Source organism: Drosophila busckii, chromosome 3R, assembly GCF_011750605.1.
Source record: "Drosophila busckii strain San Diego stock center, stock number 13000-0081.31 chromosome 3R, ASM1175060v1, whole genome shotgun sequence".
NCBI lineage: Eukaryota > Metazoa > Arthropoda > Insecta > Diptera > Drosophilidae > Drosophila > Drosophila busckii.
Window position 1 is genome coordinate 13,414,528 of NC_046607.1, and position 26,408 is coordinate 13,440,935.

The 26,408-nt window shown below is 41.5% G+C and overlaps 10 protein-coding genes across 10 annotated transcripts; 3 read left to right on the forward strand and 7 right to left on the reverse strand.

Annotated features, from left to right (window-relative positions):
• Window positions 1-70: 70 nt before the first annotated feature.
• On the reverse strand, window positions 71-1,687 carry LOC108602377 (zinc transporter ZIP1). The gene is made up of 5 exons (XM_017990482.1): window positions 1,331-1,687; window positions 1,002-1,264; window positions 725-941; window positions 229-607; window positions 71-165 (listed from the first exon to the last, which is right to left on the reverse strand). The coding sequence occupies exons 1-5, from the start codon at window positions 1,565-1,567 to the stop codon at window positions 155-157; spliced, it is 1,107 nt and encodes a 368-aa protein (XP_017845971.1). The 5' UTR covers window positions 1,568-1,687; the 3' UTR covers window positions 71-154.
• A 184-nt stretch (window positions 1,688-1,871) lies between these two features.
• LOC108601684 (ARL-6-interacting protein 1 homolog) lies at window positions 1,872-3,083 on the forward strand. Its single transcript, XM_017989593.2, has 3 exons — window positions 1,872-1,999; window positions 2,076-2,441; window positions 2,504-3,083. Exons 1-3 carry the CDS (start codon window positions 1,976-1,978, stop codon window positions 2,705-2,707), a joined length of 594 nt encoding a protein of 197 aa, XP_017845082.1. The 5' UTR covers window positions 1,872-1,975; the 3' UTR covers window positions 2,708-3,083.
• Window positions 3,084-3,106: 23 nt separating this feature from the next.
• Window positions 3,107-4,962, reverse strand: LOC108601683 (G-patch domain and KOW motifs-containing protein). The gene is made up of 3 exons (XM_017989592.1): window positions 4,663-4,962; window positions 3,891-4,603; window positions 3,107-3,821 (listed from the first exon to the last, which is right to left on the reverse strand). Exons 1-3 carry the CDS (start codon window positions 4,797-4,799, stop codon window positions 3,145-3,147), a joined length of 1,527 nt encoding a protein of 508 aa, XP_017845081.1. The 5' UTR covers window positions 4,800-4,962; the 3' UTR covers window positions 3,107-3,144.
• Window positions 4,963-5,370: 408 nt separating this feature from the next.
• On the forward strand, window positions 5,371-7,472 carry LOC108604668 (T-complex protein 1 subunit gamma). Its single transcript, XM_017994220.1, has 4 exons — window positions 5,371-5,483; window positions 5,542-5,603; window positions 5,697-6,196; window positions 6,249-7,472. Exons 1-4 carry the CDS (start codon window positions 5,450-5,452, stop codon window positions 7,285-7,287), a joined length of 1,635 nt encoding a protein of 544 aa, XP_017849709.1. The 5' UTR covers window positions 5,371-5,449; the 3' UTR covers window positions 7,288-7,472.
• An 81-nt stretch (window positions 7,473-7,553) lies between these two features.
• Window positions 7,554-8,696, reverse strand: LOC108604669 (N(6)-adenine-specific DNA methyltransferase METTL4). The gene has a single exon (XM_017994221.1). It carries the CDS (start codon window positions 8,633-8,635, stop codon window positions 7,589-7,591), a length of 1,047 nt encoding a protein of 348 aa, XP_017849710.1. The 5' UTR covers window positions 8,636-8,696; the 3' UTR covers window positions 7,554-7,588.
• A 91-nt stretch (window positions 8,697-8,787) lies between these two features.
• On the reverse strand, window positions 8,788-9,613 carry LOC108601294. The gene is made up of 2 exons (XM_017989194.1): window positions 8,951-9,613; window positions 8,788-8,811 (listed from the first exon to the last, which is right to left on the reverse strand). Exons 1-2 carry the CDS (start codon window positions 9,611-9,613, stop codon window positions 8,788-8,790), a joined length of 687 nt encoding a protein of 228 aa, XP_017844683.1.
• Window positions 9,614-9,838: 225 nt separating this feature from the next.
• Window positions 9,839-12,291, reverse strand: LOC108603481 (mitochondrial thiamine pyrophosphate carrier). Its single transcript, XM_017992329.1, has 3 exons — window positions 11,846-12,291; window positions 10,726-11,407; window positions 9,839-10,668 (listed from the first exon to the last, which is right to left on the reverse strand). Exons 2-3 carry the CDS (start codon window positions 11,262-11,264, stop codon window positions 10,197-10,199), a joined length of 1,011 nt encoding a protein of 336 aa, XP_017847818.1. The 5' UTR covers window positions 11,265-11,407; window positions 11,846-12,291; the 3' UTR covers window positions 9,839-10,196.
• Window positions 12,292-12,870: 579 nt separating this feature from the next.
• LOC108603480 (arrestin domain-containing protein 2) lies at window positions 12,871-22,931 on the forward strand. Its single transcript, XM_017992328.1, has 4 exons — window positions 12,871-13,254; window positions 20,893-21,424; window positions 21,489-22,291; window positions 22,349-22,931. Exons 1-4 carry the CDS (start codon window positions 13,140-13,142, stop codon window positions 22,405-22,407), a joined length of 1,509 nt encoding a protein of 502 aa, XP_017847817.1. The 5' UTR covers window positions 12,871-13,139; the 3' UTR covers window positions 22,408-22,931.
• LOC108603482 (GTP:AMP phosphotransferase AK3, mitochondrial) lies at window positions 14,295-16,440 on the reverse strand. Its single transcript, XM_017992330.2, has 2 exons — window positions 16,119-16,440; window positions 14,295-15,274 (listed from the first exon to the last, which is right to left on the reverse strand). Exon 2 carries the CDS (start codon window positions 15,243-15,245, stop codon window positions 14,595-14,597), a length of 651 nt encoding a protein of 216 aa, XP_017847819.1. The 5' UTR covers window positions 15,246-15,274; window positions 16,119-16,440; the 3' UTR covers window positions 14,295-14,594.
• On the reverse strand, window positions 17,048-20,641 carry LOC108603478 (tetratricopeptide repeat protein 14 homolog). The gene is made up of 6 exons (XM_017992327.1): window positions 20,025-20,641; window positions 19,760-19,971; window positions 19,484-19,702; window positions 18,725-19,251; window positions 18,359-18,662; window positions 17,048-18,192 (listed from the first exon to the last, which is right to left on the reverse strand). The coding sequence occupies exons 1-6, from the start codon at window positions 20,505-20,507 to the stop codon at window positions 17,253-17,255; spliced, it is 2,685 nt and encodes an 894-aa protein (XP_017847816.1). The 5' UTR covers window positions 20,508-20,641; the 3' UTR covers window positions 17,048-17,252.
• Window positions 22,932-26,408: the final 3,477 nt, after the last annotated feature.

The window sequence follows — 26,408 nt, forward strand, 5'->3', positions numbered from 1 at the left end:
TAGAAATCTTGGAGCAAGCTAAAAATATAAATGTAGTCATAAAGAAATGCAATGTTTTTCTTTTATTCACATACAAAAAATCACAATTTAAAATTACACTTACAAGTTAACGTACAAAACAATTGTTGCTATTACAGATTAAAAACAGAGATTCTCAGTCATCATCTGAAAATGGTAAGCATAAGTGGTTAAGCTAACACAAAGCGAGAGAAATGATGGGGGACTTACCCGCGAGATAATAATTTATGATGCACATGGTAGCAAAGCCAGCAAAAACAGTTATAAACTGCGCAAATCCCGCACAACGTCGTTCCGCATTTCTATGCCAGCGTGCCTTTTCTCTCGGTATCACTTCACAGACAGTCACATAAAAGAGAGTGCCGCCAGCCAGCGCTTGGATTATAGCCAGCGTAGTCTTGTTCATATACTGCGGCGAGTGCACAATAAGCATGCCAAGTCCAATGCCACAGACAGCTCCCAAAGCAAACACCATAATACCTATGAATTGTGAGCGCATGGTAGCGCGTGGAGTGGAGCGAAACTCGAGGCCCAAGCAAAAGCCCATCACAAACTTATGACAGGCCACAGCGCCGAGCAGAAAGAGCACCTGATTGCCAAATAAACAGAAACTAAATTGCTTATCTGAGTAAATAAATGTGCCTTAGATTGCTGTAGTTGTTTGCACAGCATAATCTAAATGTGTTTCAAGGTAACATATGCAAACCTTTGTTGATGAGTTCTGTACGCCAATTGCTAGCCCCTCAATTGCCGAGTGCAGTGATAGCGCCACAAAAAGTCCCAGTGTGCCGGTCATGGACTGCGCACAAGGCTCCGTATGGCTCGTATGACAAATGCGTGCATTTGCATCCTCCACGCTGGCGTCATTGCAGCTATGATCAGCGGAAGTGTGCGCATGCTGGTCATGCTCATGATTGTGAGCGCTGTCATTGATAAAATATTAATTAGAATCTATACAATTGAATTGACAACAATCAATTTACTTATCACCGTTTTGCTGACTATGCGGGGGCGCTGTAGGCTGATGTTCAGCATTCATGAGCGGCGTGCGTTCACTAACAGCGCCATAGGCATTGGAGGAACGGTTTTGACCTGTGTGGCTGTGACCAGAGCCAGCTGCAGGTGCATGAGAATGCTGTATAGCCTCGCCAAAGAAATAGTGTATGAATTCATCAATAAAGTATATTATGAAAAATCCACCACAAAGCGTGACTTCGGCAAACTTTGACTGCATTGCCTCGCGCACCTGTAAAAGTTACAAACAAAAAATAAGCTAGACACTTGGCTCGCCTTACAGTTGGACTCGTATTACCTCAGGCAGAATATGCACCAATGCTGTCGCTAGCAAAATTCCAGCACCAAAGCACAACATTAGCGATGTTGTTAGCGGAAAGCGCTGACGGTTTCGCTCGGATATAAAGGCAGGTATCATGCCAAATATCAGACTGCCAAGTCCTAGAACCAACATGGCCAAAACCTTTTGCAAATCTCCATCGTCCTCAGTCACTGTTCCCAGCGAGCTCAATCCGCCGCTGATATTTATGTCCATTGCTGATCAAATAAATGTCACATAAAATGTCACTTAATGCGCACTATTGTTGTTACTGCAGTGCGTATTTGGTAATGTTTAAAACGAAATAACCGTTCGAGTTGACGCACATCTGTTGCTCTTATCTTGCAGTTTCATAAATAACGTTCTGTTGGTCACACTATTTCCAATTAGAATCGAACTCAAACTTAGTAGCAGTTACTCTCAAACTAAGCAGTTACTCTCAAGCTCGTTACGATAAGTTCGACGACTGTCATCCCACTCGATAAATAAAAAAGGAAGCTTGAACAAACAAATTGATTTTTCTCCTAAAATAACAACAACGCAAAAGTGCGTTTAATGCATTATATTTGAAAAACAAAATTAAATTTAATCAAACGCCCATTCATATCAAGCAGACTAGCCAAGATGACAACACCACAGGTTGACCAGGTAAGCAAGGACCTAATTTGCATTTGCACAGAATTGCAAAACAGGAATGCAACAAATGACGCCATTGTGATTGCAGAAACGTGCATTGAACAAATTGAAACATGATTTGGAGCCCTTGCGCAATGCCATTGTAGGCGTCTACGATTTGCTCACCTGGGAGAAGCAATATTATGCCGGAATTGTTTTTGCTGCAATCAGCATTAACTATTTGATTTTGTGGTACATGGACTTGTCATGTATAACACTGTTCTCCTTGCTGGCGCTTTCGGCTTTCTTTGGGGACTTTGCGCTGCCAACCTTATCACGACTGTTAGCCAGTGGTAATAAATGGGAGGGCGAACAGGAGGCCAAATTTGAAGAGGTTTGCGGACAGTTGTGCTCCATAAGAGCTCGCGCTACCCAATGGTATGAGTATCTGCTCAATGAGCGCAAGCCAACTATGGTGAGTTAAGCAAACAACGGTTTTTGGGAATCATATTTAGTTAGTAATATTCATTTGTTCAGGTTGTGGTTGCAATAAGTGTAACCCTGTTGGTTGTCGCTTGGATTGGAGCCATTATTAACAACTTGCTGCTAATGTATTTTGCCACTATAGTGGTACTCATGTGGCCAGGTTTGCAGGAGAAGGATGTCTTCAAGTCGCTGACTCAAAAGGCTTCCAAGATAGTCAACGAGAAGTTACAATATGGCAAAAAGAAGCTGCAGTAAACGGCTCACTATTATTATCAATAAATTATATTATACATAATTAAAAAAAATTCGTCATACATAAATACACCACATAAATCACCATCGGGTTCGACCAAAATATATGTAAACCAAGCATAATCAATACCAAACACTAAGTCATTAACTCGCCATCTTGCACACATTAAATTATTGTAAATGCTAATTTTACCAAGCGCATTCATAACATTAGTTTAAATTCCATGATCTTAAATGTAAGCTCGGGCATACCCGAAGATTCTCAAAGAAAAAGACATTTTTGTGATTTATTTGTGAAAATTTAATCTTGCATAAGCTTACAAGCTTAGGCGTCTACTGATTTTACACATACACGCATACCTATTTAAATAAAGTTTTGAAATGAGCAAATAAACAACTCTGAAATTGCATTTCATTTTCTTGGTACTATTCCATTACTACTACTGCCTGCCGCGCCCATCACGGGATCGAGAGCGTGTCCGAGAGCGCGCATGTTTGCTCTTTTTGGTTTTCTTTTTATGCTTGCTCTGGTGTCGTCGCCGAGCCCTGTCATCGGCGCTGTTGTCGCTATCTTCACTATCACTGGAATAACGACGCTCACGATGTGTTTTACTTTTGCTCTTCTTTGACTTCTTTTTCTTGGATTTGCTGGTTGATTTTTTCTTATTCTTGCGCTCGTAGGCAGAGTCTGAATCGCTTTCGGTGGATTCCCCTGTGTCTTCCGCTTCGTCAGAACTACTTTTTGGCTTGTGCCGGCTGCTTCCGCGTGAGTTAGGGCGACTGCTGCTGCTGGAAGCGAGGTGTTTGTCATCTGCTCTATAGGAACTACGTTCTTCACGCTCCTCTCTCTTATACGGCCGTCTCTCCTCATACTTATAGGCTGTGCTACGCTCTTCTTTATAGCCTTTACTCTCAGATTGTCGCTCCTCCAAGCGACTGCTGCGCGGCTCTGTCTTGTGCGTTTTGCGATCTTCATCTTTTGTCCTGTAGGACTTACACTCATCCTGTTTTCGGCGTTCTGTCTTATGACTTGTGCGCTCTGTTGACTTCTCCCGCTTTATAATAATTTGCCCATGTTGATTCTCATGCTTTTTAAACTCCTCATACTTGGCCGAATCTGCAAGCAAACAAGAGTTTAGTTAAAGTTTCACTAGCTGCTGCTCACAGGCCTATAGTTGATACTTACTTATGCATTTGCCATATTGAGCATACTCTTTGCGGGAGACGGGCTGGCAGAGAAACTCATTGAAAGCCTCTTTGTTGCCGCCAATTGCCATTTTGACAATCACTCGCCCCGCATGATCGTCAAAGCCTTCGATTTGACCATATTGATCCTTTTGCTTACCACCAAGTATGCGTACATATGCAGTCTTTTTAATCTCCAGCACTTCATTCTGTTCAGGTTGCACCAGTAGCGCCTTAGGCTTGAGTGCCTTGTCAGCTCCTAAGCCCATACCTTTGGGTCGCATAAATGGCGCGTCGTCTACTGGTCCTGCGCCTTTCTTTTTTGGAGGCGGTTCAACCCAACCCATGCCACGTAACATGGCTAAGCCAAACTGTTGTATTGGTATAGAGTCATAATCATCTAAAGAAGACTCCTTCGCACCTTCCAGTGGCAGTTCGTCAGCTTTGAGGGCAGGTAATACAAGCTTTTCAGTTTCTGTGGTATCACTACCATTTGCTTGGGCAGCAGCAAGTAACTCGCGTGCTGCGCGTTGCTCCAAGTTCTCGCTGTTAACAGTCCCAGTGACCTCGGCAATTGATTGTGCAGTCTCTTCAGGCTCTGGTTCTTCCTCACCAAGCAGCACGGCGCGCCTTTTCATCAGACTGGCCAAAGCCGTAGAAGTTTTTTGATTATTTGGTAACTGTATAACTAGCGGCGCAATTGCTTGTTTTTCGCTGCAAATATAAAAAGCTTTTAAAATTATTCCATATTTTGCTAAACAATATAAACTTACGCGAGCAACATGATTTCCTTGCCTTCGAGACATTTTATGAGTTCTACCTTATTTTCCTCCTTTGGCAATTTGACGGGTAAGAGATTGGGCTTTTTTGTCACCTTGCTAAAGCCAAAAGATATTTTTTTGGCATCCATAATTGTGTATTTGGGCACAGTGCCTCTTGAAAACGTTTATAAACAATAAATGCAACAGCTGATTATTGCGGTGGCGGTCAAACAATAACTGCTTATTATCGACAGGTGGTAATCTTATACAGAATTACACCCATTTTTAGTTAATTCAAAAGCATATCACATTGTCATTTGTTTACGTACATTGTACGCATGAGAATTAAAAATGATTTTTTAAATCAACTTCAATTACTTTTATTTAATTACTGCCCGCTCTTTTATCGAATCTTCTCGAATCGTGTGTCACCGATAGAGCTGCCGCAATCGCTGTTTTTGTGTCAGTTCTGTGTAGTGAGAATTCCGCATTTTTTAAAAATATTTAGCTTGTATCCAAGAAAAATCTATTTGTTTATCAGATATAAATTGTTGCAAATGCACTTCCTTTTTTTAAGATTTACTAAACTTATTGCCAAGTTATGTTAAAGAAACAAAAAGTTTTCTTCGCCATTCTTAGCTTTAAAAACAGCTTTTTTCTGACAACATTTTAGCAGCTCTGGTAACCGTTTTTAACCTCAAAAACAAACGTCATTCTCTTTCGAACAGCGGCTATAGCAAACGTGAGGCACGAGTTCTTGTATTTTTTCAAAGAAATTAAATAAAAAACCGCTATAAACATGTTTGGTGGACAGCAACCAATACTCGTGTTGAGTGAGTATAAAATTTGCATTGAATACGCGACAATTATAAGCTAATTTTGCACACTTAGGTCAAAACACAAAGCGAGAATCGGGCCGCAAAGTGCAGTTGGAAAATATTCAAGCCGGAAAGGTATGAGTGTGTGTGTGTGTGAGCGTTTCTGACTCACATGTCTACATGTATGACCATCTGTTTCTAATAATGTTAAATGTTTGAATTGCTTAGGCCATTGCTGATGTGATACGCACTTGCTTGGGCCCACAGGCCATGTTAAAGATGTTGATGGATCCCATGGGCGGTATTGTGATGACCAACGACGGCAATGCCATTCTGCGTGAAATCACTGTGCAGCATCCCGCAGCAAAGAGCATGATTGAAATTGCACGCACACAGGATGAGGAAGTTGGTGATGGTACCACTTCTGTGATTGTGTTGGCTGGTGAAATGCTTGTCGCTGCCGAGCCATTCCTGCAGCAGCAGATTCATCCGACAGTCATTATCCGCGGCTATCGTGAGGCACTCGAAGACATAGTCAATCACCTGCAGTCTGACTTAAGTGTGCAGCTTGATATTAAGGACAGGGCAAAAATGGCCGATGTGGTGAAGGCTTGCGTTGGCACAAAATTCATTGGCAAATGGTCTGATATGGCAGTAAAAATTGCACTAGATGCCGTAGAGACAGTCACGCTGAATGAGAATGGCCGTCTGGAGGTTGACATCAAGCGGTAAGTGTCTATGCTATGCTATGATAGTTAAAAACTAATGAACTTCTTACAGCTATGCCAAGGTGGAGAAGATTCCCGGCGGAGCTATTGAGGACTCTTGCGTGCTTAAGGGCGTCATGATCAACAAGGATGTTACACATCCCAAGATGCGTCGCATGATTGAGAATCCACGTATTGTGCTTTTGGATTGCTCATTGGAATACAAAAAGGGCGAGAGTCAGACAAATGTGGAAATCGTTGGCGAGCAAGATTTCACGCGCATGCTGCAAATCGAAGAGGAGTTTGTCCAGCGCGTGTGCGCCGACATTATAGCTGTTAAGCCCGATTTGGTGTTCACAGAGAAGGGCGTTTCCGATCTGGCGCAGCATTATCTGCTGAAGGCTGGCATCACGGCCATACGTCGTCTGCGCAAAACCGATAATCTGCGTATTGCGCGCGCCTGTGGCGCCACCATTGTCAATCGCACTGAGGAGTTGACCGAGAAGGATGTCGGCACTGGCGCTGGATTGTTCGAAATCAAGAAAATTGGTGATGATTACTTCACATTTGTTACACAGTGCAAGGATCCCAAGGCCTGCACCATATTGCTGCGTGGCGCCAGCAAGGATATACTCAACGAAACCGAGCGTAATCTGCAGGATGCCCTGCATGTGGCACGCAACTTAGTGCTGGAGCCACGTCTTGTGCCTGGCGGCGGCGCCGTCGAAATGGCTGTGTCACAGTTGCTGACGCGCAAACAGCTCAAGGGACCATATACGGCTGTGGCACAAGCTCTGGAGATCATACCTCGCACCCTGGCTCAGAACTGTGGTGCCAATACCATTCGTGCTCTTACCGCGCTGCGCGCCAAGCACGCTTCCCACACCGGGCCCGGCGTCTGTGCCTGGGGCATTGATGGCGAATCTGGCGAAATTGTCGACATGAATGTTAAGAACATTTGGGAGCCATTGGCTGTCAAGCTGCAGACCTACAAAACTGCTGTGGAGACTGCTATTCTGCTCTTGAGAATTGATGATATTGTTTCGGGCTCAAAGAAGCGCGGCGGCAACGAGCCAACTAATCCAGCTGCTATGGCTCAGGGCATGGAGTAAGCCAATCACAACAAATACATTGTGTATTAATAATGCTTAATAACATTTAATAATTAATTTAACACACGAAAATACAAAACAAATGTTTAACATTTCGCCTGCCTACACACACACCACCCCAAACACAAATTTTCTGTTGCATTTGCTCTCATTAACAGTACACGAATAAACATTTAAAACCAAAAGAGGATTTTTGTACATCATTTTGTTCACTTTGTGTAACAATTTAATAAAATAAATAGAGCATAGTTGTCTATGCTCTATTGCCAGCACTTTGCTGCTCTTTACTTAATTTAATTATTTACACTTTATTGTACAAGCGCTCATCCATTAACTTTAAGACCTCCAAGCCTATGGATGTAAATTGTGGCTGCAAATAGCGCGCAAATAACTCCAAGCAATTAGGTTCCAGTTGCTGCTCGGCCAGCTTTAAATGCTCTCGCAGCCAGCACAGCAAGGGCGGCTTATGTGAATGTATAATGCTGGGCACGCTGAGCAGCAGCTGCGTCTGTCTAAGCTCAGCGCAATAGCTCAATTCGCTTTCCTTATGGCAGGCTAAATAGAGCGTCTCATAAGGTTGCTTTTGGGTCACATCCACTTCGTTTAGCTGGCTGATGAGCTCATGTTGCGTATTGAGCTTATACCAGCGTAGTTTATGCAGCAAACGTAGCCCCCAACTTGGCAACAGCTTTGCTTCCAGTGTCTGCTGATGACCGCTGCAGTTGGTGCACCAAATGGCCACCAAAGTGTGTTTATGTATTAGCTGTGCCAGTGGTAATAAAGCTAACTGCTCATTGTCTAACATGGCGTAGCCCAGCTGTTGCCTAGCGCGTTTTAAACGCCGTATATACTTGTTGCGCCAAGGTGGATCTAGCACAATTAAATCATAGCAGGGCAGTAGCTGTGGCAACAGTGCACCCATTTGCTCCACATTGTGATTATAGAAACGTGCTGCAGTGGGTATAATAAAGTTTTGGTTGCAGGTTCGGAACTCCTGCCAGCTGCTGCTCAAGTTGGCGCCATGCAACTGTGGCAGCTCATACGCTGCTTCCCAGCAACGATCCAAAGTTGTTGTTGTTTTACGTGTAGTTGGCTCAGGCAATTGCTCCAAGTAATTTGCAATGTTCTCCGTTTCCGCAACATTTTCATTCTTATTTAGCTCCACATGCTTGCGTTTGCGTTTCCTTGTTGTTGTTGTTATTATTGGCTTTGGTTGAAATTCAAATAGTTCAGCTCTTAGCTCGTAAGTCTGCTTATCAGACACACTATATGCTTTATTAATTAATTGTCCATGGTTTAGCAATATAGCATGCTTTTCCTTGTTTTCTTTGCATGGTATTTTAAGCATTTTATTTGTTTACCGAACGATACATATTTTTCGATAACGATAACGGCTGATTTAAAGGCGCCAAGCATAATAAATTGTAGATTTAAAATTGTTGCGCATTTGTTGCAGCAATTCAACGTGCACTTTACGCTGCGCGTCGCGAAAATAAAAATTCAGTTGGTCCGTAGCATGTTGGGCTACAAATCTCAGCATGGCCAAAGGGCCATTTGATATATCATAAAATCGCAACGGATTATTCTTTTCAAAGCGTTTTATAAAAAATATTGCTGGCAAAGTAGATGTTATAAACTTTTTGGGTGGTTTATCAATTTGTACATCCATTTTGTATAGCTTAATTTGCTCGTGTTGCAGTTTAGCAGCCAGGATTTCCAAATCTTGCAGAAATTTATGCGTTGTATGTGAACCATAGAGGCAAAGTAGCACATCTCCCTGCTCCTCATCATAAATGTATTTATTAAAGTCAGCCAAGTGAATTGGTTGCACTTGCAGACGAGACTCTAAGCCAAATTCCTGCACCAATTTTTGCTGCCACAGTTGTCCACAAAATTCACCAAGGCTCTCCACGCTGGGTATGCGAGGTCCTGCCGCATTGCCAAAGAAGTGCACCTCACCAGCTGTACTTACACCATATATAAGTGGTGGTGATGTAATATCAAAGCTGCTGTCACCTCGGCATATTGAAAAGCCGTCCAATTGGAAGACATATGCACCCCAAAGATCATCCACAACGAAATCTATGCACTCACCATACGCAGTCGGTGCCGCCAGCTCATAGATAATATCTAGCCAATGCTGCAAACCTTCAATGTCATCAGCAAACAAGTGCAAGACTATAATCATTGGACGTTGTTGGCTGCCCAGCGACTTAGCCGAGTTTCTTTGGCCCAAACGCTTTAGACGCTCAGCATGTAAAGCTGTTAACCAATTATTGTAATTTTCTGGTGCAGGTCGGTAACCACAAATTTTCTTATCAGACATGCTTGCATGCTTCTCAAAAAACGAAATATAACTAAACATATGAGAAATTGGCGTAGCATTGACTCATTGTATTTCATAATTTCTAGCTTCAATTTCACACGCGCTAAAAGCTTTAAGCTCAAGCTTTTTTCTTTTGAATATGTTCACTTATTGTATCCAGTTTGAAAATATAATAAAATACGTTTTTAATTGAAAGTTTTTAAAACAGAAAGTTTATTTGGACTCCTGCGTCCCAATTTTTCTCTCTTGGGTACGCCCATGGATGTGTGTTTTGAAATTATAAAATAGGTCGTCAGTTAATTTATTTAAAAATAAAATAACGGCGTAATTACTACTGTGATTATGCACGGTATTTTATTTTTTCGTGTGCATATCTTATAAATTAAGGTATTGTATTTTATGTTCCTTATTAGCATACAACAAAAACCCGTAACTAAATAACAACGAAACTATGCTTAATATCATTTAACAGCGTCGTTTTTCATATTGTAAATTGCATATATAAAAAATAGATTCTGTGCGTTTCCATGTTGCAATTACCTAAACTATTGTATAGTAGAGTTGTGTGCTCCGATGCGAATCTTTAGAATCGCACCTGCTTAAGTTTGTCGTAAATGCTAAAATACAAGGCTGTCGTTAGGCTTGACTTGAGCAGCGTGGGAGCCACGCCCTTGTATAAGCCACGAACGCCCTCCTGCCGCACCGTTTGCTGCAGACAATCCCAGACGCCACGGCATTGCAAAGTCTGCCCAAAGGTCTGACGATTGCGTTCGAAGCCTTGAATTTGCAAACGCTTTTTGATTAAATCAAAGGGATATACTATAGTCTTGGACAGCATGCCCGATGAGGCGCCTAGCACCAAAAGCGTCCAAGTCGGCAGCTTGCTGCGATTCTCCACCTCGAAGAAGTTGCAGGCCGACTCACTGAACAGGCGATAGGCCATAAAGTTGGTGCCCATTAGCGGCGCAATTTGTAGTAGAGCTGAGGATAAGCCACGATACATGCCACGTGCTCCTTCTTGCCTGACTATGGCCGTAACAGCACGCGTGGCATTGCTGTAAAATGGAAATTAAGTTTATACAGTCTTTGGATATATTGATCTCGTTTCATACCGATATCCTTTGCTCGTATCCTGCGCAATCAGTCGTGTGCGTATCACATCTAATGGTGTAGATATAATAACTGCGGCAGCACCCGCCGCAGCACCACAAATGAAATTTGATAGATTCGTATGATCCTTGAGGTAATTGGTTTGCTTGGCCAGCAGGCTCAGTTGTTCATATGTCCAAAATTGACAGATGCCATACATAATGCTTAAGACTTGCGCCGGATTGTGACCCTTCCAGAAAGCAAAGAAGCCCTCTTCGCGATAAATTGTGCGCACCGCCTGACTAATGGATGTGTATTTGGAGGTGGCAAGCACTTGACCAGCAAGTGGTGCACCTGTGGCTCGCAGCGGCTCCACCTGCAGCTGAAAGCGTATCTTGAGCACATCCAATGGCTGGCAAGTGGAACGTGTTATTGCCGCCGACGTACCGCCAGCCACAATCTGGTGTAGTTGCTCTCGCGTGCTGTGCTTGCGGCGCGTGCCAACATTGCTCACTGTGGGCGTGGCAGCGCCACTGCCGCCACTTGTTACCGCAGGCGTCATAACGCAAACACTGTCGCTTCAAGCTGCCAAAATATAAGTCAATGGCTTCCACTGGCGTTTCTGTATATGTATGCGCTGTGTGTTTGTGTGTGCTGATTTCACTTTTTATTGCTGCGGCTGCGGCTGCGTCTTCAATGGCATTTCTGTAATTCATACAAAAGAAAACAACAAAATTAACAACAACGGCATTTTTTCGCTGTTAGACAAACAAATTAGTTTTAAAGTTATTCAAGGTGCGGCGGACGGCAGACGAGGAGCTTGCGACAAAATGATTGCCAAATTATTTTGTGTGAAGTGACAATGCAATGAGATGAAGATCACCGAGTCAAACTTACAAGGTGTCATGCCCATTGGAGCGCTTCCTAATTTTATTTAAAACTTTTGTATTTATGCTACGCTCGTCAGCGCGCTAAATTGAACATGCTCTTAAAATAGACTAAGTTCACAACTTTCGGGGGGGTTGAGCTTATCAGCGATTTCACTTTTGTTGTTGTCGTCAGATGCTGCTGGTGATACCAAAACAAATACGAAACTGTTGTGTGCTGTTGCTGCTGCTGCATTTTGAAATGCATATCGCTTACCTGAAATATTTTAAATATCCACTAACTTGTCGTCCACAACTGTCCGCTGGCAGAGTGCAGCGCTAACTGTTAACTCCAGACGACGACGACGCTTCTTCATTACAAATTACAAGCAGCGGCCATTCGATTGCGTCAAAACTTTCTTTTGCCGAGCCGATTGCTTTTGTATATATGCACGTGTCTGTGTTTGTGTGTCTGACGCTTTATGCTTTGCCGCCCAGAGTGCTGCTGCTGCTGCAGTTTATGCGAAACACCTTGCAAACAGGTTTCCGAACACTTTTCGACCATTCACAACAAACTTGGCCCAAAGTTACGTCAAGTGCAGGCCACGCCAGTCAAAGTCAAGTTGTATGTGGGCTTGTGCTGTCGTTTATTATTTAGCACTTCAATGAAGCAGTAGGCAGCTTTCTATTAATTGTCTTTAGCAGCAATATATGTAATTGAGCGTGTAATTTAAAAATATATAAATAATAGAAATATCGAACTACAAATACAACGTGCGAGGAGCGCAGCAATAGCATTGGCGCAAGCGAGATAGCCAAATGTTCGATGATTGACTCAAATGTGCGAGCGATATATAAATCAGTGCTGCCAACTTTTACTAAGCGAAGACAAAAAGCCAAAAAAGCTGAATCTCTAAGCGTAGAGCTTAAAACAACTTAACTAGCTTCAATGTCGTTTTGAACATTGCCATACAACATACATACATACATACAGGTTTCATGCTATATCTTTGCAGCAGTTAGTATAAGAAACGTCTATTTAACACTGTGATGAAATTGCATTAATATGTTTATTTTAACAATGATATTCGTACTCTACATACGTGAGAAATCGCTTTTGTGAAATCATTATAAATATAAGCCATTTTTCGGTTATATATTTGAAATTCCCGCCTTCCCCAATGTAGGTTACGCGAATTGACGGAAAAAAAGCGAAATTGGCAGCACTAGTATGAAGTAAACAAAAAGTCGTCACGTACCCATCTCTAGCTCACATATATTCTAGTTTCATATAGAGCGACATAATAACAATAATTGCTGTGGTTTAAATAATTTAAACAAAAAATCGTGCGCGTTAAATGCAATCATCAATTAACCATTTATTGGCAGTTCGAGTGTTAGCAGCGAATTGCCAAAACTGCCATAAGTGACAAAGAGAAATTGGCCAACAATTGTAGTTGTTGTAGTTTCTGCACAGTGATACCGAAGAGGCCGTTCAAATGTGGCCTTTTGATGTGTTTTATTTTTGGCCAAGTATTTAATAAGAACATCTAAGCAGCAGCAATAGCAGCATGGAAAGCGAACGACTATGCATTCGACTGGAAAATACTGAACGCATTTTTTATGCCGGTCAAGTAATACGCGGCGAGATTTGGATGAAACTAACCAAACGCGTTAAAATAAGAGGTAAAGCTAATTTCATATTCTTTCTCTCATACATATGTATTTCACAAGCTCGACTTGCATCATAAGCCAATGAGTCAGGGCAGAGCACAGTTTGCGGTTAGTAGTGTACAAAACTCTTTTTTTTTATTAATTTTTTATTTTTGCTGGCGTTGTCATTGTTGGCTTCGTTATGGCCGCATTGGCATAAACAAAGAAGCTCTTTAACAACAACAATAACAAATGTGCTTGTATATCAGTGTATGTAGTACATAGCATAAGTAATTGTGCGTTGCAGCCTCTTTATTAAAAGTTTTTTTTATTGGAATTTGTACGGTAAATTCTTGCATTGGAACGTCATTCATTGATAAGCATTCAATTGCTTGTATTTGGTTTGTTCTCTTCTCGTTTGTGGGGTCATTAATATGAGGAAATGCTACGCGCCCCTTTATTTGTGTGCGTATACGTGTGCCAAAAAAGGTTGTAGTAGTAATAGTAGAGCGCGCATCTCTCTCAATTACAGTAGCGGTCCGAATAAATGGCATACCTGTATTTACTTTTTGGCAATAGAGCTTAAGTAAATTTAAATAGTGCTGATAAGCGCATGCAAGATAGTAAAAGTGTTTTTATTTTGTCAGTTGTGTTGTGCTAGCTAATAAAAATTACGCCAGATTTATTTGTAAACAAAAACAGCTGTTTATTAAGTTGTAGTAGCTGATTAGCCATATGCTAATTAACATATGTAATCGCAGACTGTGATTAACAATGGTTTTAGTGTGTCTCTTAACTTGGCTCTTGCACTGCGCGTAGTTAAGAGAAATCTATTTTTGTACAGACAGCTGTTGGCTCACAAAATCAAACTGCGCTACATATGAAAACGTTGGGCATTTGTGTGCGTTCATATCACATACCATGGAAGCCATGGAAAGCGTACAAACTGTTTGTACAAATCAACTACTTATAGTACATGCCAAGAATAGTTTATGCTTGTTTATTGCTGTTTCGTTATCAATGTGCAAAAGGAAAATATTGATAATACCTATTTATTAGCCACACACAATCAGTTGAGTTCAAAGTTTTATTTGAGTAGCAGTAAGCGTTAAACAATACAATTTATTTCCTACTTGCTTAAAAAATTGTTTTTTTATTGTTATCTCGTATATCGCTTGTAGTAGTTTGTAAGGCTTCGCAATTACATTTGATTAGTTGCCATTAATTGTACCCCCAAAGTCTCCCAGACCATTGAATTATTTGTCATAATTGAACACATCTCATCGACCTTCGTCTGTTTTAGCTGCAGCAGCTTGTGCATTTACACATAACGTACATATCTTTATGTAGTTTAAGTAGACATATTAACTATTTTATTTGTTGGCCTTTTCCTTAAGAAAAACTTCGACACGTGGCCAAATTTCGTTTGTCTTGCGACCCTTGAAGCTGGTCACCAGACCACGCTTACCATACCAGGCCAGCACTGGACGCATAAGCTCATCGTAGAGCTCTAAGCGCTTGGCCACCACCTCGGGCTTGTCGTCTTCACGTTGGGTTAGCGGTTCGCCCGTCTTGTCATCCTTGCCCGGCACCTTGGGATCATTGAATCCAATGTTATAGACACGACCCGAGGGTGCATGTATCCAGCGATTTTTCACACGCTCTATAATTACATCATGCGGAATGTTTAAATCGATGACAGCATCAATTTGCTCACGAGCCGACAGTATTTCCGCCTGGGCACTGTTGCGTGGAAATCCATCCAAAATATACGATTTGTTGCCCACTTCCGTAATGCGTCCCAGCATTGTCTTTGTTACTATCTCATCGGGCACCAGCTGCCCGGAGGCAATATAGCGTTGTGCCTTCCTTCCCAGCTCCGTGTTGTTGATAATATTCTGGCGCAAAATATCGCCCGAGGAAATGTGTAGAAAGCCAAAGGTGTTGACAATGCGTTCCGAAATGGTGCCCTTGCCAGAACCGGGAGCGCCGATTATCACAGCCCGAAAGATTTTCGAATACATAGTTGAATGGAAGTTTTGTTGCAGCAGCGCTAATAAAATATAAATAAAAAATCAAATATTTAGTATAAACTGCAAATTTAATTAAACAATAATTGCTACTGATAAAACAGAGATATGGATAAAGCAAAGCTTTTGTTTTGCAGCTTATCTGGGAGACCTTCAGAGAGATTTGTGCATGGTTACTAAGGCTGATAAGCGACGATTGCAAAGAATTAGTCAAAGGTTTATGATTGAGAATTATCTTCATACGGTAGACCGCTGATATAAGTTAAATTGCATTGCAGAATATTTATCTTATTAAATTCAGTTTATTACATAAATTCAAAAATCATATAAGCCTTTTGAAATAATATTTTTCACACGTAAAGATTTAAGTTGTCATAAAAAATACAACTTGACAGCTTGATGCAGCAAGCAATGATAAGAGAGGAAAATATATATTTTTCATCCGGTTTGTCATTCAGTTGGCGCATGCACAATAGTTTTGAAATTGATATGCTGCACCAAAGGTGTAGCGCACGCATGTAAACAAAAACAACAACAGCAAGCAAGGCTTTTTTTTCAAGTTCTTTGTCTCTCATGTACACATGTCGTTGTTGTTGTTGTTGCTATAGTTGTTTATAGTCGGTGGGTGCGCGAGAGCTTATCGTTCAAAGTCCAACTTCGACGCAAAAAACACAAAACTAGCCGCGTGCTTTATTTTAAATACACCTTTTATTCAATTTATTGCTTGGTAATGTTTAATTTAATTTCATTTTGCATGCCCATTCGCTGCAACAATTTGCAAATTTGCAACTTGACATTGTGTGCATTTTTAGCTTTGGTATTCACGCTTATGTAAATTTAGAACAGATTGCTTCCTTTTTCACTTACACGACACTTTTATTGGTTTTGTGCTGCCCGCTTTGTAAAGTTGGCTTTAATTTACACACACGTACTAATTAAATAAAAACTTATTGCGTTTAATATTCTAAATCGAAGTCTTGTGCGCACAGTTAAATACACACACACACTCACACACGCACGCACACAAAACAAAAATCGAAACCGAAGCAGGCAAAACACAGACACATTCCCCCCTGAATCGAGCTTCAAAGTTGCTTCTGCTGCTGCCGGCAGGCGAATATCAACTGAATTAAGGGGGGACTTTATCTCGACTTGGTTTCTGCCTTATTTATTTATTTGTATTTTTTTTTTTTATTATTCTTTGAGCTTCCAGACTTTGTTTTCTTGTATGTGCGCGCTCTCTGGCTCGTACGATTTTCAATTGAACCAACCTGACACCAAGCACTAATACAAATACATTTGTGTGTGTGCGCTCTCTCGCTCTCTCTGTCATGCAATTTTCGTTCTCTTTAGCATTTGAGTGTGTGTGTATGTTGGAGCTAAAAGAGCGCCAACAATTGTAAAATAGCCGGTTTCGTTACGATTACGAGTGAGGGGAACGTAATGATGAAGCACGCGTTTTATTATAAATAGAAATATACGAAGTGTGAATTAAGTAAGGGAAAATAACAACTACTATTATCAACTGTTGATATTGCGCGCTGCACCCTGTAAACAAATAAGCGTAGGGTATATTATTTTAAATAAATATTTTATAGTGCCAAAAAATAAATATTTATATGTACTTATCATACATTTATAGAAACTCTGATAAATTATATTTTGCATTTGCTAAAATAAAAATAAAATATTAATAGTTTTTTTTAGAAACATACTACAAACCTTACCTGTTTGTCTTGCAAGCTAAAATCAAATTTTTTAAGAACTCATTTTTTTTTTAGGTAACTTGCATTCTATAACATGCAAAGTGCTTTGAAAGCTTCTTTATTTGGGATTTCTATGCGGATTTAGTAAACATTTGCATTTACATTTTGAATGGTTATTAAGTATGGATAGAAATTAAACAAGTATAAGAATAAACTTAACACTTCAATTCCATTCCACTTTTTAGTAGCTTAAATTGTAATTAGTCCAAGTCAAACAACAAACGCCGAGACTCTCTCATTTCTTTAGTAAGCCCTTGTCGCTCTCAATAATACCCTGTTTGCGTTCCTTTTGTGCTTCTTTGATCATTGAGTCGACTTCCTCAATGCTGGGTCCATCCACACCCGGTGGACTAACATCACGTTCAAAGCTGCGACGTCGGCCATTGTGATGATGACGTTGGTTGTCATCATGCCAGCGTCTCTGAAAGCGTCCACGGCCACGCCCGCGCGGCTGAAAACGCTGATGCTGTTGCTGGTGACGCCAAGGACTGTAGCTACGGGAGCGCGAGCGTGTGCGTGTAGGTGAGCGCGAGTAACGATTGCGCGCACCGTTGTTGAAGCGCCTAAACCCAGAACCGTAACGCGGCGGCGGCGAGCAGCTCCGACTGCGTGTATATCGACGTCTGGATCTGGAGCGGCGTATGTTGTGACTGCGACTCGGGCTACGGCTGTTGCGATTGCGGCTATGCGAGCGTCGCCTTGAAGTTGTGCGTCTGCTGTTCGAGCGACTGTTGCTGCGTCGACGCTTTGGTGAGCGGCTGCGGCTGCGACTTTGAGAATGCGATGCCAAGCGCAGCAGTCCAAATTTATCCATTTGCAATGCACGTTTTTTGATTTGAAATGAAAGCTTCTGTTGCTCTTGCTGATATTCTTGATGTTGATGATGTCGTTGTTGTTGTTGTTCTGGATAATTACGAAATTTCGGCGGTGGCGGTGCCTGCTCATCGTCCTTAGCAGCAGCTGCTGCATATCTTGAAGTGCTCGGGCCCAGCATCAAAGAACTATGACTACTGGTTACAGTGGCTGTTGCTGCTTTACGCTGCTGATTGCTGGCTGATGTAGTTGACAGCATTGGCGGCGGCGGGGGCGGTGGCGATTCCGAGCGTTGTTTTTGCTTAAAATAATTTTTCAGTTGGCTGCGCAGTTGAGCATCGCTGCAGCTGCTGTTCATGAGTCTGCAAAACAAAAGCAATACAATAAAATATGCAGCAAGTAATAAATTAAACATATTCAATTTGCATACTTATCCTGACTAAAAAGCGAATTGTATAAGCATAAGCAAATAAGCAAGCAAAATAGTTAGCTCAAATGTTAATTATTTATAATTTCAGCTGTATTTACCTATAAGCCTCGGCGTAGTCTATTTTCTTAAGCATTTCCAGTGCTGCTTCGGTAGCCAACGATGTTTTGTCCTCCTTTGTTTTGGATTTCTTAGAGCTGCTACAACTGCTGCCTCCGCTGTATTTGCGCTCCTTGCTCTTTTTCTTCTTGCTCTTCTTTTTGGCCTTCTTGTGCTTGCTGGCGTCGCGCAGCAATTTACGCACACTGCTCATGGTCTCGTCATCGTCCAGCTTGAACTCATTTGCTGTTAAGGCATCGCTTATGGCGCGCTTGTCCTGCTCGAGCGCATAGAAAGGCTGTTGCACTAAAATGAGAGCAAACTATTGGCATAAAACTGTGCTAAGCACAACACTTAAACACACTTACGCTTGTTGCTGTTGGCTTGTGTATCGTTGTCACTGCCGGTGCTCGAGCTGCTGGAGTCATCCGAGGAAACAGCATTGCTGCTGCTGGCGTTGGGTAAATGCAGCAGTTCGTTGCTTAGTTGAGGCTGCGGCTGCATACACATAAAGCCAGCGCCTGCATTGGGCATGGGTCGCTGCTGCAGTGCATCCAATGAGCTGCGCGCCTGCTCATGCTGTGGCAACAGATTGAGGCAATCGCTGTATGCTTTAACAGCTTCCGGTATGCGATTCTCTTCCTCGTAGCTGCGTCCCAGTGCCACCAAAGTTTCGCCCATATATTTTCGAGCATTCACATGGTACTTATTCAACATGAGCGCCGTTTCAAAGTCTTTGAGACCCTTTAAGAAGTTGCCCCGATTCGCGTAGAGCGCACCGCGCGCCACCAAACCCTCAACATTGCGCGGATCAATGTTTAAAGCTTTGTTTAGGCATTGGAATGCCTCAACTTGTTGGCCATTCTTAAAGTGCTCAATGCCATCAGCCACGGAGCTGATACGAGTTTGAGTGTCGTTGGGTGTAGATGGATGTGTGTGCAATGAGTGCAAGCAATGAGATATTTTGGACAATTATATATATTTATGTTAACTACTGTTTGCTATAGTTTAATACACAGCTGGCTGTGCTATGTTATCTGTGCTCATATTTCAAGCTACAACCTTTGCTGAACTCTCCACTTAGCTACAACCAGCTGTGTCATTTGTTTTGAAACTGTTCTACTTACCGAAATGCCCACTGTGAGGCTTGTTTTTGGCGCAGCTCTGTTGCATATTCGTTGTCTGGGAAGCCAGCCTTGAGCGTGCTCATCATTGATAGTTGCTCGTTTGGCAGCAGTCCATTTAGTTGGAATAGCACATCATAGTTGGGATTATCAAATTCCAGCATTTCCTTAAGCTGCTCCTCATAGTGTACACTTGGCGGTGGCTCCTTGTTATGTATTTTACTGCAAGTAATTGCGTTTTAAACAATAGTTAAAGCATAAATTGTCTCATACTCTTACCGATAATAGCTGGGAAAATCATTAATATCGCATAGGCCTAGCTGAATGTTGGGCGTTTTATTATAAATTGCCACCATGCCCAGCGTTAGGCGTTCCACATCTGCAGATACGTTGGAAACCTCACAGCGTATTAGATCGTTTACAGCAAACGCACGTGGATTGCCTTGTTTATCCAGCGGCAAAGGACCCCATTGGTCTTGCATTATGCATGCCTAAAAATAAAAATCGTTAATTGCATTTTACAGCAAGCGCAAGTTAACGTTACCTTAATGGGTATATCCGCCAGATAATAATGCAGTGGCTCAGCCGTGCACAATGGCTTGACAATAATGCGATTTGCATTTGTTATAATCTTAAGCACCGTTGCACATATAATATCGCCTTGCTTTAGTACAGACATGCGGTGTGCATATGCCATGCGCTTGTCTTTAATATTCATATAGTATTCATATGGCGGCTGCGGGGCAAAACAGTTGTTCACCTGTGCCAGCCAGGAGTCCTCCATAACATGGCTCACCAGTTGCCGGTCATACAATTCGTTTGCCTTGCGTGCCAGGAACTGATGGATTTTCAAGCGCTTGGCTCGCTCCTGAAATGTGAAATACTTCTGACGTTCCTGATAGACGCTGTAATTGGGCTGCGTTAGATTCAAATGCCGCAAATCGTCCACTCCACGCTCATCCTCCCATATTTTCTGCAATGGCTGGCCATGATAGCACAATGCACTCGCTATATAGTTGGTATTCATTTTGAGATTGTGTCGTAGCGAATTTTTTTCGCTACATTGAGATTAGCACAGCAAATAATAAAGAACAAATTTGCATTACACACACGCATGTGTAATCACTTGTAGTTGTAATTGTGCAAATTATGTTTGCGACAAGTGCTTTTTTTACAATTATTAAATAAATATTCGACACAAACGTCAATTATTGAAGTTGTGTCGGCTTCCAGGTTAGCGAGTATTATCCACCATAATGCAGGTGATGGCAGCCATGAGCAACGTGTTATCGAGCACAGAGTCTATCGCTGTTAACAGCAGCACTGTTAATATTCTTGCTACAGTTGCAGATTTAAGCGCTAGATGGCTGCTTTAACAGTGCATTTGAATTAATACGTTATTTTCATTGCAGCAATAAAAATACAGGTAACCGGCAAGGGCAAGTGCAAATGGATGGAAATATTGCGCAAAAACTCCAACAACAACGAATACACGCGCAGCTTGTTCTATACCAGCAAGGAGACGTATGAGCATAGCGAAACTGCTTTGCCAGAATTTGAGCCACGCGGCTTGGAGCTCTCAGCTGGCGAGCATACATTTGGTTTTAATGTAGCACTTGGTCGTCAGCTGCCGTCCAGCTTTCGTGGCAGTTATGGCAGCATTAAGTACAAGATGCGTGTGCTTATACAAAGGCCCTGGACATTCGACGAAAGACACACCATACCATTTACGGTTGTGAAGAATATGCCATTGCCGGCAACATATCGCAACAATCCCACACCGCTGGAGAAGCAAATTACAAAGACGATTAGCTTGTTTGGCACCAGACCCATAACCATGGTGGCACTGCTACCCGAGGATTTTGCTGTGCGTGGTGAACCGTTACGCATCTGTGTTACCGTTATGAATAACAGCACAACAACGGTGGAGAAGCTGCGCTTCAAGCAAGTTCAACTACACCAAATAATAATAGCTTGCACTTTAATTTATGCTTGTTTTTATTTACAGCATTTTGCAGTATGTCACCTACTACAGTCATGTGCCTTTACGTGTGCAAAAGGTCGAGTGCGTTGCCATTGCCAACAAGGAGACGGGCTCGGTGCAAAAGAAAAGCGAGCGCAGCTTTGCTCACGAGCTGCTAATGCCGGATACGGCACAGCCTACCGATGAAGAGTTCAGCGGTGTTATCACCATCTCCTATGAACTGCGCGTCGAGGCTGTGCTGCGTGGCTTTTTCAAAAATTTGGTGCTAAACTTACCCTTTAAGGTTTACTCACAGGATGTTTCGTCGCGACTCAGCTCGGTGCGTCCAGCACTGCCGCCACGACCAGACGATGGACCACCGGGTCCAGATACTATGCCTGCTGTGCCTGGCAATCCATTTGAACCAGCTGCTGCCTTAACTGTCTATCCCACGCTAGACTCTTCCATTGGCTCGCCAACGCACTCATCGCAGTACAGCGAATGCAGTTCGCTTAACTCAACGACTTCGGACTCGACGCTTAGTCCAGCTGTGGCTGGCATGGATCTCTCCTATACCTCGGGCTCGCAGTCATCGCAGTTTGGCAGCCCCTCGGCTCGCAACAGCATACGCAGCAGCTCCAATGTGCCCTATATGCCTTATTCGTCCAGTCCCATGATGGTGCAATCATATCCACCGCCGCATGTACCACCGTATCCTTTGCCCGAATCGCCGCAGTACACGCTGCTGGCGTTGACGCCACCGCCAGCAGTCAACTACAACCAATTGCCTTCCACATCAGCAGCTTCGGGCTCTATCCACCGTCCAGCGGCAGAGGCGCAGGCACTGCGTAAGCATAAGTCAACCTATTGCTGCTATTTTTACTCACATTTATTTCTGTTTACAGCTCCGTCGTATGAGGAGCTCTTTGGCAGCACCAATCCGCCACCACCAGCAGCCAAGTGAACCACAGCGCCCTCACTGCAGTTCATGCCGCCCAGTTACATCTAAGCTTTTGCATATTAATGCTTCAGGTTTACTTTAGCGTATCCGCAGACTAAATATATTAATACAGGAGTTGTGTATCTCAAACTATCGTTACAAATCAGCAAACTGACACAAGCAATGCCATAAAACTTATCACGCATATTAACAAGTAAAGCAATCAACATTAACTTGTGCACAAACACACACACACAAAGCAATTTATGTAACATATTTTCAACATTTAACTTTTATATAGCTAAGTTGGCATTAGTTGTAAGCGATGGACAACAACAAATTGATATTAAACAAAATATTTTGTTGTGCCGACAGCAATTTTGTGTTCGTGCTTTTGTAAAAGGCAGTAAACCAAGTTAACATGCGACTAGTTAGCCTATTTTATTAGACAGTTAGTTAGTTTAACTTGAAATGTTTACAACTTGAACGAATTTGAAACTCAAATATTAACCAATCAACTAGTAGTGACTTTTAATTTTATTTTTATTAATTCATTAAACAGTTTGACAATTTTTGTCCATTCCTCAGTTTACCAAAAAGTTTAAGTACGCAACAGCTTTTGAAAAGTTTGTTTATTTTGCTTTATAATATTTTATTTATATTTTCTCGACAGCCGACTGTGTATTTTGTCATTCTTCTGAATTTATGCATTGAATTTATCATTTTCATTTTATTAATAATTATTTATTTCTTGCAACATTCTCGAATACGAACAATGCGAACAAATGCAAACATTAATATAACATTAAATGCTGATATTTAACAATTTGTAGTTGTAAGCGCACAAAGCAAATCGAATACACAAACTAATGTATTAAGTTGTTCAGCAAATATTTTTGGAATACTTTTCTTATACATATTCTCTTTTTATTATTTATGCAATTAATTTGTAAAGCATATATGTAATTGATTTAAATATGATTTATATACGCAGCGAAGCAAATAAAATGTTATATACAAACAAATGTGTGTGGGTAAAATAAACAAAAATTGAGAGAGAAGGTTTGATAGTAAAGTGTAAGAGATTTTTGATTTGCTCGCTGTGATAATACAATAATACTGTGTTGGCATATTAGGTTATTATAAGCTGGATCTAGCTTTAATATAATAAGAGGGTTCCTTATTCTGCTTCTTCGTTTTTGCGCCCGTTATATCGCTTGGTCTCTTTCTCTCAGCGAGTGACTGAAACTAAGCAGCCGAAAAAATCGACACTAAGAGAGCTTAAGCTTGAAAGAGATGATCTTTGCGAGAAAAATTAATAGTCTCTCTCTAAGAGCAAATACAACGAGAGCTCGCAGCGCGGTCGGCAGAGAAGCCTTGAATAAAGGTTTAGTCTGCGATCGACATGCACTGTGTTAAGATCAGTGCGCACGTTGGACCTCCAGCTAAAAATTTAATTATGTAAGCGTTTGCAAATTAGAAGCATGGATGTAGCCAGGATTTAATGCAGGGCTCAGGTAATGTTTACTTCCTAATAGCTATTTTTAATAAAAACAATTAGGTGTCAATGTTCATTCTTATAATCGAAACTATGACAAATTTTTAAAGAAAACTGAAAAAGTTACATAAACCATCAAATCAAAATTTATTTACATTTGTACATCTAACATTACTTGCAGAATTTGCCTTGAATTTGCATCAATTCAGTGTTTCGCAAATTTCGAGCAGGACCAACAGGTCAACTGTTCGGGGCTGACTGGTGGATGTGAAACGACGAGAGTCATCCAGAGGCGTACACCAAAAATGTTGAAAATACACAAAAGCTTTATGCGCCTAGGTGTACGTGTTAAATTACAATTTCTAAGCGCTTTGAATGGTGGGAATGGTGCGTTTGGCAAGTCGAAATCGCATACGCAGTTGCGGTTAGCGTCTACTGCGAAAGGTCTACTCGGAACGGGTGTGTGCCTGTGCCCCTCTGGGTTGGTCTGGATAAACGTGTGCGGCTTTGTGTAACAAGCAACGGAAGTGTTAAGTCAGCTGTAATTGTTTTTCTTACTTTTTGCGGGAACTCGACAACGACAATTTAGTTTGGTTCAACCCTTAGCCGCAGCAGTCTAGGTAACCATAAATTATATGCCATACGAGTGAGTTTTTTGGGGGGTCTCTCTGCTGCATGGGAAGCGTACATAAACAAAATTGTTAAATAATAGCGGCATTTAGCGGAAGTGTAATGCCTTTTATTCTGGTCGTCTAACACGCGCGACAAACGATCAAACTCTCTGCTGGGCATACGGCAAGGACTTGGATGTCAAATTATGTAGGTGCCAAGGGGCACTTGAGGCACGTGGTATAAATATATTTTTTTTTTTACTGCTCTTATATTAAATGTCTTAATCGCAGCTGAGTTTTGCTGTTGCTTAATATTTGAGCATGATTTTGCAGAAAAAATTGTGTAGCCACGTAGCAAAATACAGTTATTTGATACTTTTTGATTTTGGCATAAAGACGTGACAGTTGCTTATATTAAGTATACGCTATATATGACCACAGCACAAATCGTGCATGTCAAGCAAAAAGTTTATTAATAGTTTTGCGCATAAAAATAGTTCAGAATATAACGCACACATATGGGACATTAAGTGCAATATTGCGTTTGATTTGTCAAGCAAAAAGGTTTATTAATACTTGCTTGTTTATTACCAGTTAAAATATTGAGTTGAGCTTTGCTACATTTTTGGCTTTAACTTGTATAAACTCAGACTAGCGTCTTACAAACTTCATTGCATTTAATTAACATAACATTGGCATTTGCTGTTAACTTAACATCATCTGCTTGCTGCTAATGCTCACTTAGCCATTGCCATAATTACTTTGCATTAATTTTAAAGCAAGTTTACTGCTTGGCTTGATTTGTTATCACATTAAATTACAAACTAGCTGCAGCTATAAGCCATGTGGCTTACACACATTCATACGTTAACAATGTATAACTTTGTAGCCAACAGAAGTTACGCGAACACAGCTGTCCCAGACAGCAGCCACAGAAATTAGTTTATTTTTTCTTTTTGGCCAACAAAGTCAACAATGGGGAAAATGAAAGAAATTGAGGCAAAGTGAAGAAACAGTAGCATATTGCCTAATACCAAATAAGCAAATCAAAACTAATCGAGCAGAAGTTACTGCAACTGTTTCAGATAACTGTATGGCACGCCCTACAATGCGCAACAGCAGGTGATGGGGGTTGCTCAGGGGGGCGGTGACTGGCAGTGAAAATGGTTTTAAATTGCCGCCTGATTGTCTTTTAGCTTGGCGCTCACACTTGTGGCATTTTGGCGCTGGTCACGAATGCGCCTTTTTGGCTTACACAAATTTAATCAAGCGCACAAATTTTTGCACGTACATGTGTGTGTGTGTCTCTTTTCTAATTCGATGCTACAATATTTGGCAGTGCTGTAAGTCCAGCTGTTGTACACATATGTGTGCATGTTGCTACAACCACTCAGTTGGTCTGTCTGTCTGTCTTGCTGTCTGTCAGTCTGTCAGTGTGAATAAGCGTGAAACAAACTCGCTGCTGCTGCTGTGTGGTTTGGGGGCAACAGTTGCCAAAGACTGCGACCCTTTTGTGATAGTTAACACTGGTTGGGGTCAGCGCCAGCCGCTTCATTAAGCATTTGTTGTTGCACACACAAGCTGTGCCAAATTTTTTATAAAACTTGCACTTGAAGTTTTCACTGCGCAAAAAATCTTTTATACATTTCAATTAAAATATTTTTTTATATACAAAGTAGTGTTAGGCAGCTATTTTTCACATTGTATACACTGCTGTCTATATTAATATTTTTTTCAATAGCATTTTTTACACAGTTGCTGACCATTTCATATATTTTTGTGTGCAATTTGCTGTTGAACCACAAACGCACGTGCGCACACACACACACATACACTCAAACTTATAGCATATACAATATGTTGCAATTTCTGTTAATTTTGTTATTGAGACACGTTCGCATGAATTGCGTCACAGC

Excerpts from the sequence above, each read along its gene's own strand:
- LOC108602377 (XM_017990482.1), bottom strand. The coding sequence starts at position 1,567 with ATGGACATAAATATCAGCGGCGGATTGAGCTCGCTGGGAACAGTGACT. Across the intron at positions 1,265-1,330 it reads TGGTGCATATTCTGCCTGAG|GTGCGCGAGGCAATGCAGTC; the intron begins GTAATACGAGTC and ends TAACTTTTACAG. Across the intron at positions 608-724 it reads TACAGAACTCATCAACAAAG|GTGCTCTTTCTGCTCGGCGC; the intron begins GTTTGCATATGT and ends TTTGGCAATCAG.
- LOC108601684 (XM_017989593.2), top strand. The coding sequence starts at position 1,976 with ATGACAACACCACAGGTTGACCAG. Across the intron at positions 2,000-2,075 it reads CAACACCACAGGTTGACCAG|AAACGTGCATTGAACAAATT; the intron begins GTAAGCAAGGAC and ends TTGTGATTGCAG. Across the intron at positions 2,442-2,503 it reads ATGAGCGCAAGCCAACTATG|GTTGTGGTTGCAATAAGTGT; the intron begins GTGAGTTAAGCA and ends TCATTTGTTCAG.
- LOC108601683 (XM_017989592.1), bottom strand. The coding sequence starts at position 4,799 with ATGGATGCCAAAAAAATATCTTTTGGCTTTAGCAAGGTGACAAAAAAG. Across the intron at positions 4,604-4,662 it reads AAGGAAATCATGTTGCTCGC|CGAAAAACAAGCAATTGCGC; the intron begins GTAAGTTTATAT and ends TTATATTTGCAG. Across the intron at positions 3,822-3,890 it reads TCAATATGGCAAATGCATAA|ATTCGGCCAAGTATGAGGAG; the intron begins GTAAGTATCAAC and ends GTTTGCTTGCAG.
- LOC108604668 (XM_017994220.1), top strand. The coding sequence starts at position 5,450 with ATGTTTGGTGGACAGCAACCAATACTCGTGTTGA. Across the intron at positions 5,604-5,696 it reads AAAATATTCAAGCCGGAAAG|GCCATTGCTGATGTGATACG; the intron begins GTATGAGTGTGT and ends TGAATTGCTTAG. Across the intron at positions 6,197-6,248 it reads CTGGAGGTTGACATCAAGCG|CTATGCCAAGGTGGAGAAGA; the intron begins GTAAGTGTCTAT and ends AACTTCTTACAG.
- LOC108604669 (XM_017994221.1), bottom strand. The coding sequence starts at position 8,635 with ATGCTTAAAATACCATGCAAAGAAAACAAGGAAAAGCATGCTATATTG.
- LOC108601294 (XM_017989194.1), bottom strand. The coding sequence starts at position 9,613 with ATGTCTGATAAGAAAATTTGTGGTTACCGACCTGCACCAGAAAATTAC. Across the intron at positions 8,812-8,950 it reads TTAAGCTATACAAAATGGAT|CCCAACATGCTACGGACCAA; the intron begins GTACAAATTGAT and ends TGAGATTTGTAG.
- LOC108603481 (XM_017992329.1), bottom strand. The coding sequence starts at position 11,264 with ATGACGCCTGCGGTAACAAGTGGCGGCAGTGGCGCTGCCACGCCCACA. Across the intron at positions 10,669-10,725 it reads GATACGAGCAAAGGATATCG|CAATGCCACGCGTGCTGTTA; the intron begins GTATGAAACGAG and ends TCCATTTTACAG.
- LOC108603480 (XM_017992328.1), top strand. The coding sequence starts at position 13,140 with ATGGAAAGCGAACGACTATGCATTCGACTGGAAAATACTGAACGCATT. Across the intron at positions 13,255-20,892 it reads CAAACGCGTTAAAATAAGAG|CAATAAAAATACAGGTAACC; the intron begins GTAAAGCTAATT and ends TTTTCATTGCAG. Across the intron at positions 21,425-21,488 it reads GTGGAGAAGCTGCGCTTCAA|CATTTTGCAGTATGTCACCT; the intron begins GCAAGTTCAACT and ends TTTTATTTACAG.
- LOC108603482 (XM_017992330.2), bottom strand. The coding sequence starts at position 15,245 with ATGTATTCGAAAATCTTTCGGGCTGTGATAATCGGCGCTCCCGGTTCT.
- LOC108603478 (XM_017992327.1), bottom strand. The coding sequence starts at position 20,507 with ATGAATACCAACTATATAGCGAGTGCATTGTGCTATCATGGCCAGCCA. Across the intron at positions 19,972-20,024 it reads TGGCGGATATACCCATTAAG|GCATGCATAATGCAAGACCA; the intron begins GTAACGTTAACT and ends TTTTATTTTTAG. Across the intron at positions 19,252-19,483 it reads GCCTCACAGTGGGCATTTCG|CTCCGTGGCTGATGGCATTG; the intron begins GTAAGTAGAACA and ends AACTCGTATCAG.